We start from the raw sequence: 10,240 nt of genomic DNA, 5'->3' as shown, positions 1-10,240 counted from the left end.
AGAATCTTTGTCTTCTTGACAGATAGAAAACAAAATATCTGAATGAAAACTTTGCAAAAAAAGCAACAAAAATGATAAATTGTGAAAATGTGCTGAACGTCACAAGTGATCAAAGAAATGAATATATAAACTAGAACTCATTTTTTTCTTATCAGATTAAAAAGATTCTTAAAAACCAAATGATGGCAAATCTGTGAGTAAACTGACAGACACATGAGCTATCATTGGTACTATAAAGTTGTACACTCAGTGTGGAGGGCAGACAATAAATTTAATACTCAGGAAAATAACAATTGAAAGATAATTCAATAACATGATAAAATATATAGTCTTTGTGAAATTATATGATTTTATTAAAGAACATTAGAAACACCTTATGGAGCTGTGGTAGCTTAGTAGTAAGGAGTTGCTCTGGTGGCTTAGCGGTAAGGAGTTGCACAGCCAACCTAAAGGCATGCAGTTTGAATCCATCACCTGCTCTGTGGGAGTAAGATAGGCAATCTCTTTCTGTGTGATTAACCACCTCTGAAAACTCCCTGAAGGATCAGCTTTGCATTGGCTCCAACTAAATGGAACATAACATAAAACAAGAAACATTCTTATTAAGGTTAGGCACAAGTCAAGGATGTGTACTATCTACTATCATGATGTTGTTGTTGTTGTTGTTGTTGTGTACCATAGAGTCAGAACCACCTCATAGCTGACCCTCTGATAGGTTTTCAGAGGCAGTTAATCACACAGGAGGAGACTGCCCATCTTTCTCCTGTGGAGCAGCCAGTAGCCTCGAACTGCATGCCTTTAAGATTGTAGTGCAGCTTGTTGCCTCTCAGCCACCTGAGTTGCTAAGAAATATTTCCCAGTGGAATTAAACAAGAGAAATATTGTTAAGTGGAGAAAAATTAAGCACAAAATGTGATAGCATATTTGTAAAAATCCTTAAGATTCAATAATAAAACTAATTCAATCAGTTAACAGAAGTCAGATAATTGGATCCAAATTAACAAAAAGACATCAACAGCATACATATATACAATAATCTATAATTAGTTAGATGACATAACAATAGAGAAAACCTCATTTATAATAGCAACAAAAAAGTGTGTTATAAACAAACTTAACCAGAACTGGGTGGAACTTATAAAGGAAAACTTTGAAACATTCCTGAAAAACACAAAAGTAGATCTCAACAATGGAAAGACATCTTTTGTTCTTGAACAGGATAATTCAGCTATATAAAAGTGTCAGTTTTCCCTAAATTTTTTAATCTATTTAATGTAATCCCAATTAAAAAATAGATCAAACACTTTTATGGAGACATGCTTTTAACTAAAGTTTTCATGCAAAGACAAGCATGTAATCACAGCAAAAAAAAAAAAAAAGACAAACACTAAAAAGGAAAACTATGAGAGGGAACAAACTGTCCTAGACATGAAAATATACCAAAAAGCCCATATAATTGAAACAGTGTGGCACTGACTCATATATAGAGAGAGACCTGTTAAACAGTACAGATAATATAGAGATGCATATGGAAAACTACATACATATGGAAATTTTGTATATGATAAGATACATTGTAAACATTGGGCAAACATGAACTTTTTAATAGAAAGTTAATTGGGACAAACAAATCGCCATTTGAAAACAGCTGAATTAAATAAATAACTCACATTGCACAAAAGATATAACTCAAAATAGATCCAAAATCTAAACAGGAAAATGGAAATAGGCAAGCAAACAAAACCACAATACAATGCAAACATACAGCATTAGAAGAATACACAGGCAAAGTTCCTATATGATTCAGAACCCAAAGGCAATAAAAACTGAGAAATTTAATAGCATAAAAATATTTTTAAATATTTTCAAGCAATAAACACCAAGAGCATAACCAAAAGACAAATAATACATAGAAAATGTTCATAGATGTTCTTTTTTAAAAAATTAAAGCTTTCTTCTTTACACTGTTGGGCATTTATCTGATTTCCTACAACAATTTCTGACATGTACTATGTTAGTACTTTCAGTGAACAATCATGTAATATTAAAAATATGACTGCTATTTATTGAGAAAATTATATATTGAACTTTGAGTTGTACAATCTTAAGAACAGCCCTTACCTCTGCAACTAAGCAGAAAAATGTGAAAACTTCTAAATCAGTATTTTTCAGTGGGCTTACCTGCTTTTTAGAGTCATGTTGTTGTTGTTAAGTGCTGTCGAGTCACCTGTGACTCATAGCAACCCTATGTACAACAGCCCTAAACCCTGCTCTATCCTGTGCCAATCTCAGCCAATCTCACTGTCTCTGACACAGCTACCCCAGTTATCCCACTGAATCAATCCTCCTCAGAGAGGGTCTTCCTCTCCTGCACTGTCCCTCCACCCTCCCAAGCATGACGAACATCTCCAAGGACTGGTCCCTCCTTGCAACATGTCCAAAGTATGTCAGATGAAGCTTCAGCATCCTTGCCTCCAAGGAGCAGCCTGGTTTAACCCTCTCTAGAATGAACCTGTTCATTTTCTTAGCCAGTAATGGTATATTCAATACTCTTCTCCAACACCACAACTCAAAGGCATCAATTCTCCTTCTGTCTTCCAAAGACCATGGCCTGTATCAGGCACACCATAAGTGTCCAGAGTGATACCACTGCTCTTCAGTACTTTGGACAGGTCCCTAACAGCAGACTTTCCCATTGCAATACATCTTTTAATTTTCTGGCTGCTGTTGCCAAGTATGTTGACTGTGGAGCCAAGCAAACTAAAGCTGTGAACAATCTCAATCTCTTCACCATCCATCCTGATACTGTCAATTGGCCCAGTAGTGAGAATCTTTGTCTTCTTGATATTGACCCTCACTCCATATTGAACGTTGTAGTCCTTGACCTTCTGCAGCAAGTGTTTCAGGTCCTCCTCAGTTTCAGCTAGCAGGGCTGTGTCATCTGCATAATGCATATTGTTGATGGATCTTCCACCAATCCTGACACCTCACTTCTCCTCATACAGCCCAATCTCCCGGATAATCTGTTCTGCATATAGGTTGAAAAGGTATAGAGATAGGACACATCCCTGATGTACACCCTTCCCAATTATGAACCATGCAGTGTTTCCTTGCTCTGTTCCGACAACTGCCTCCTGGTTCAAGTAAAGGTTTTGCATTAGCACAATCAAGTGTTCTGAGATTCCTATTCTTCTCAGACTCAGCCTGCAGCCCTTGAGCCAGGAAAACAATCAATATACCAAATCTACAGGACACATTACCCTTGCTTGGGAAACATTACCCCTAAACTCAAGATACATTGGCCACAGTATAAGAAATTGTCAGCAGCTGAAATGTTTGGAATCACAGAAACCCATAAAACTTGAGATATAAGCTATTAGATCATGCGTGTTGAACAGAGTGAGTGGGAGTGGAAGGAGATGCTGGCAGATGGTGGAGCAGGGAATAAGTGGGTCAAGACACTGTGTCAAGGGTGGGATAACACAGAAATTATCGGTTAATTATTCAACAACTGGAGAAAGATCTTTCATCTGCTTTTTTCCATAAAATGATTGTTGTTGCTGCTGCTATGTGCCATTGAGTCGCTTGTGACTCATGGAGTCCCTATGTACAAACGCTCTATACACTCTTCTATCCTGTGCCAACCTAGCCATCTCAAATGCACTTATTCCCACCTCTCCAGTCACAGAATCAATCCATCTCATCAAATGTCTTCCTCTCCTTCGCCGCCCCTCCACTCTGCCAAGCTTGATGTCTCTCTCCAAGGACCAGTCCCTCCTTGCAACATGCCCAAAATATGTCAGATGAAGCTTCAGAATCCTTGACTCCAGAGAACATTCTGGCATCACCCTCTCCAGGACAAACCTGTTTGTTCTCCTAGCAGTCCACGGTATATTCAACACTCTTCTCTAGCATCACAGATCAAAGGCATCAATTTTCTTTCTATCAACCCTAGTCACTGTCCAACTCTGTGATGCATAGTACATAATTGTGAAGACTATAGCCTGGATCAGGCTCACCTTAGTCTCCAGTCTGACATCGTTGCTCTTCAGTAGTCTTGAGAGGTCCCTCACAGCCAACTTTCCCAATGCAATTCGTCTCTTGATTTCCTGTTGTGCCAAGAAATCTGGAGAACAGCCAGCTGGCCCACTGACTGGAAAAGATCGATATTTGTTCCCATCCCAAAGAAAGGTGACCCAACAGAGTGTGGAAATTATTGAACAATATCATCGATATCACATACAAGCAAGATTCTGCTGAAAATTATCCAAAAACATTTGGAACAATATGTCAACAGAGAACTGCCAGATGTGCAGGCTGGATTTAGAAGAGGTCGTGGTACTAGGGATATTATAGCTAATGTTAGATGGATCTTAGGAGAGAGCAAAGAATACCAGAAGGATGTGTATCTGTGCTTCATTGACTATGCAAAGGCTTTTGACTGTGTGGATCACAGTAAGCTGTGGCTGACTCTCAAAAGAATGGGAATCCCAGAACATTTGATTGTGCTAATGCGAAATTTATACTCGGACCAAGAGGCAGTTGTCAGAATAGAGCAAGGAGACACTACATGGTTCAAAATAAAGAAGGGGTTCCGTCAGGGATGTATTCTGTCTCCATACCTTTTCAATCTGTATGCAGAACAGATCATCCGAGATGCTGGGCTATACGAAGAGGAATGTGGCCTCAGGAATGGTGGAAGAATCAACAACTTCCTGTGTCATGCAGATGACACAACTCTGCTTGAAACTGAGGAGGAACTGAAGCGCTTGCTGCAGAAGATCAAGGACTAGAGTCTCCTATATAGACTGAAGCTCAACATAAAGAAAACAAAGATTCTAACCACTGGGCCAATTGGCAGCATCAGTAAGGATGGTGAAGAGATTGAGATAGCTAACAGTTTTAGTTTACTTGGTTCCACGGTCAACACTCTTGGTAATAGCAGCCAGGAAATCAAGAGATGAATAAAATGATTGTCTGTCATAAACTTCTCTAAATCTGAGCATTCAGATTAGGACAGAGCAGGAAGAAGGACTGGCCATCCACTTCCAAAATAGCAGGTCTCTGAAAACCCTATGTTTTAGAGTCTAGGCAAGATAACTCTTTCTGTTCTTTAACTAAACCCAACATTTCAAACCTTTCAAAGTTCTGACGATGTAATGTCCAACAAGGCCAATTGTAAGGTCAGTGGTTCAAATTCACTAGCTGCTCCTGAAAAGAAAGGTGTACAGTCTCCTTCTATAAGGATTGACAGCCTGGAAAACCCAGTGGAGGGTCACTAAACAGTAGATTTGAATAGACAGCACTGGGCATATGTTAAGGTTCTAATAAGGAAGCTATCTAGGTATGGATCCTTTCCAGAGTTTAGGGGACATATCTGAAACAAACAAAAGACTCATGGTTAAGTCTTTGGGTCCCTAAGAAGTTCAAAGCTATTAAGGAAGCAATATGACATTTTAAGACTTATAATAACCACATAAATAATTATAGGTCATTGTACGACTAATGGAAGGAGCTAGAGTGACATCGTGGTTAAAGCTTTTGATTACTAACAGAAATATCAGCAGCTTAAACCCACCAGTCAATTTAGGGGAGGCAAATGTGGCAGTGTGCATCTGTAAACATTTACAGTCTCAGAAACTCTATGGAGTAATTCCATAAGGTCCACATGAGTCAGAATCAAGTCAAAGTCCAATAAGATGCCCAGTGCATGAATTTTAAAATCAGGCTCAAGATTAAGAGACCACTTGTAACAGGTTACTTGATATTTTCTGTTGTTGTTAGTTAAACCCAAGTTAACTCTAATTGTTGGAAAGGCTATGTGTTCATCCCAGAATTGTTCCATAAGGTTTTCAAGGCTGTGAGCTTTTAAAAGCACACTGACATGCAAGTCGTTAAAGGTACTTCTGGATGAGTTCAAACTACCAAGTCTTCAGGTAGTAGATGAGCCTATGACCATTTGTGCCAACCAAGAAAGCCTTGACATTTTCTAGTTGATGCATACAATAATATTGCAAAGAAGACAATGTATAAAAACTCATCTTTAGATATCATTACCTATAAGACTCAAGAAAAGCTATTGAAAAGCTTTGAAAATTAATAGGAAAATTCAGTAAGGTAGCTGAATAGTTAGTTATACAACAAATATATAGATATTTGTCATTCTTTTATATATTAGCATGTTAAGGAAATAGGATACATAGAAATTCCAAGAATACTAAAAATTGTAAAATATCCAGAAATAAACTTAATAAAAGGTGCTAATAAATCACATTATACTAAACCAGAATCTCTGAAACACCCCATGCAGCACTCTGTCTAAATAACCAAAAGATAAACCTCTAAGAGTAAGTCATCATGTCTTCTCTCCCCAGTGACACTGAACTTGATCAAAACTTGTGTCTTCCTGGCCTAGTTCTGAATCATAGGAATCAGGTCAGAACCACTGAAATTTCTGAGTGCATTTAGGAAACAGAACCAATCAGCAGAGAATTGGGATTCATCACTCTTTCAAGAAGCAGATAAAATATCAAGTAGAGAAAACAAAGTTATTTCAGAAAGGGACAGCAACTCTTAAAAAGCTTGTGCCACAGAACCTTACTAATTGCTATGTGGAAGCAAAATACAGGCTTTTTTACATTATTATCACTGAGTAAAATCAAAAGAAAAGTATTTTGAGTCATGTTTCTATTATTAAGAAATTCTCAATTACACTGTCCTAAGTATTTCAGAATTTGTAATTTTTTGACTACTACTTGGCTTCAGGACTATCTTTTCACTCTCTGGACAAAGTCGTTTCCTAAGAAAATTAATAGTGTAAACAAATGGCTTAAAGCACCACAGAAGCATCTGTTTACATTCAGATAATTAATATGCTAAACATTCTTATCTATTAAATTAAAGCAGGTCACCTAAGGACTTTGCTAGATAATACTTCATTAGTCTAATTACAATGAGTATATATAGCTGAGGTAATAAAATGGACATCTGTTTTGAAACACTCTCCAATTTAAGCCTTTTACTAAATCAAACTAGCCTTCATATATTAGTTTCAATTACTGAGGCTTTATAGGGGAAAAACCCAACATAACCTCCATTTCAGCAAAGATAAAACACTTTAGTCCTTACCTTCGAAGTTTTCCATTCCCAACCATCACCTATCTGCTGTGAATGTTTAATGAATTCTGCACAAAAATACTGGAATGCTTTTTCTCCAAAGAGTTCATCTTCTTCCATATTAAAAGATAACTGCAATGTAAAAAACTAAGTATTAGCATAAACTGTGGAATGAATAGTGAAAGGAATTATAATTTTCTTATTTCTTTTAAAAAAGCAAAATTCAGGATGTAGAATGGAAAATGACCTGAGGGCCATTCCAGAAAGTGTTTCATTTTCATTCTTCTCACCCTACCCATTTTCTGTCAGGAATCAAATGCAATCAATACCTGAAACCCCTAGATTTTTAACAAGTACTCATGAATGGTTTTTATGATGAAAATGGTATTGTTAAATACTGAATATATCCTTGAGCTGATGGCCCAGTGGGTAAGAAGTTGTGATGCCAACACAAAGGCATGTGGTTCCACAGATGAAAGCTGGTAAGTCATCTCCTATGCAGTTTACAGCCTCTGAAAACCTGCTAGAGGGTCACCTATGAGTCAGTTCTGACTTGACAGTACATAACAACAAACTGTACGTCAAAAGGGCTTATATTAGCAAAAAATGCAGTCATGGTGGTGAAATGGTTAAGTGCTCAGCAGGACAAAGATGAGGCAATCTCCTTGTAAAGATTACTGTTGTTGTTGATAGGTGCTGTCGAACTGAGTATGACTCATAACAACCCTACGAACAAAAGATCTGAACCTTGTTCTTTCCTGTGTCATCCTCACACTTCCTGTCACACAAGAGCCCAGTACAGCTCTCACCGTGTCAATTCACCTGGCTGAAGGTCTTTCTCTCCTTTGCCAATCGTCTACTCTTCCTAGCATCATGTTCCTCTCCAAGCAATATTGTTTTTCCCCATTTCAGCTGACTTCCATTCTGGGTTTTACTACTACACTACTATAACTATCCTCTTTCCTTTATTATTCATAGGGTTTTCAAAGGCCTGTTATTTAAGAAGTAGACGGCCAATCCTACTTCCTAGTCTGTCTTAATTAAGGAGCTCCACCAAAACCTGTCCAACATAGTTTACTTTGATGGCATTTGACCTGCCAAGCCACAGTTTTCAGTATCACAGCAACAACCCCAACTTATATCAGCACACCAAACCAACAGACAAGGGCTGTACCATGTAGAACAATGTTCTCCCGAAACACAATATCAATTAAATCAAAACAAACTACCCTCCAGAAACCAACTGCTTCACACAAGATGTTCCAAAAATGGAGACTCTTAGGCAGGACCCAATCGAGTTTTAAATAAAAAGGTCCTTGAGGGAGCCCTGGTGGTCTAGTGACAAGAAGCTGCACTTCCATCTCAAAGTTTTGCAGTTCAAATCCACCAGATGCTCTGCTGGAGAAGTAGAGGCAATCTCCTCCTGTGCCAGTCAGATCAGATTTGACGGTACACAACATCAACAATTAAAAAAAAAAGTCTGCCCACAAAGTCCTCATTGATCGAATCAGGACCTGTAAAGATTACAGCCCAAGAAACTCTATGAGGCAGGCTTAATCAGTCGTATGGGGACCTCTGGCTGAATGTTAAGGAATTGTGCTACCAACACAAAGGTTTATGGTTCAAAGCTACCAGCTGCTGTGCTGGGGGTAAATGGGTAATCAAATCCCATGTAACTTACTGTTTCTGGAAACCTGTCTGGAGGGACAGCTATGGGTCAGTTCAAATTCTACGCTACACAACAACAACAATATAACAAGGTGGATTGACATTCACTGTAGCAATGGGCTCAAGAATATCAGAGATGATGAAGATGATACAGGATAAGAAAGAGTTCAGATCTGCTGTTTACAGGGTTGCTATGAATCATACTCAACTTAGCAACACATAAAAAAAAATAGTTCACTATGTGTTAAAATCAACTCAAGGTACACAACAACTTTGAGCAAAAAGTTTCATTTTCCCACAAGTTTAATTCCAAGAGATATATTTACTCCCACTTGTAATGCTTCTAAACATCTTCCTCAGAACTTCCTTCTCTACTTCAAATCTTAGCTCTTATATAGACAGTGTGACAGTGATTAGTGATGTTAAGTTGTTCTTCACACTTTATTAGGAAGTTAAACTCACTAACAAATCATGCTCTAAAGTCTGAAATTGTTTTTCTTCAAGGTGTAAGGTTATGATCACCTAATTAATTATCTACTCTTTCAAGTCTACAAATATGACATATCAAGGAATAACAGGATATTGTTAATATTAATCTGCCCAAAACATAAAACACTTTAAAGAAAGATTTTTCTACAAAGAACTAGGCAGAAACTTGCAGATCAAGCCCCACCATGAGAAAAGTGAGATGCAGTAAATTCCCACATTCTCCTCATTAGTGATGGCATCATCAGGAACCTTGGTGACTGGCTAACTTATCAAGCACTATGTTAAACACTTCATATTCCTATTTAACTCTTAAACACAAAGGCTGTAATTACCCACATTCTTTAGTTTATAAAGAGAAAGTAAATTATATGTATTGTTGTTTTTACTAGGTGGTGTCGAGATTTTAGACTCATAATGACTCCATGTCACACTGAGCAAAAGGAGTAGGTAGGAGCACAAAGGAGAAAAGAGAAAGTGATTGATGAGGCAATATCCTATAGTTGCTGTGAGAGGCTGTGGTCCAAAGCACAGGAGTATGTGTTTTAAAGATTCATTAGATAACTTGCTTCTTGCAATTGGAGAAAAGATATTGGATGATGAGTAAAGAATTTAGAAAAGTTCTTTGAAAGGGCCCAAAGTTAAGGAAGAATTAGTCTGATTGTCACAGATTTTTCATGGTAGGAGTAGTCAAGATACACTGTTGTTGTTGTAGTTATGTGCCATCAAGTTGTTTGAGACTCAAAGCGACCCTATGTACAACAGCTCTAAACCCTGCTCTATCCTGTGCCAATCGCTTTGCCTCTGACACACCCATCCCGATTACCCCACTCACTGAATGAATCCACCTCAGAGAGGGTCTTCCCCTCCTGCGCTGTCCCTCTACTCTACCCAGCATGATGTCCCCTCCTGTGCTGATGTTCCTCTCCAAGGACCTGTCTTTCCTTACAACATGTCCAAAGTATGTCAG

At 38.1% G+C, this 10,240-nt stretch overlaps 1 protein-coding gene across 1 annotated transcript in view; it reads right to left on the bottom strand.

Moving 5' to 3' along the window:
• The window catches only part of ATG10 (autophagy related 10), a 524,157-nt gene extending 516,921 nt beyond the window's left edge, over positions 1-7,236 (bottom strand). The window contains exon 1 of the mRNA XM_006889865.1: positions 7,129-7,236. Coding sequence (XP_006889927.1) covers positions 7,129-7,236 — 108 coding nt within the window. The remainder of the gene's footprint in view (positions 1-7,128) is intronic.
• Positions 7,237-10,240: the final 3,004 nt, after the last annotated feature.

Source organism: Elephantulus edwardii, unplaced genomic scaffold, assembly GCF_000299155.1.
Source record: "Elephantulus edwardii isolate Elephantulus edwardi_28Jun2011 unplaced genomic scaffold, EleEdw1.0 scaffold00082, whole genome shotgun sequence".
Lineage (NCBI taxonomy): Eukaryota > Metazoa > Chordata > Mammalia > Macroscelidea > Macroscelididae > Elephantulus > Elephantulus edwardii.
Note: the sequence above shows the minus strand (reverse complement) of the source record. Positions and strands in the feature narration are given on the sequence as shown.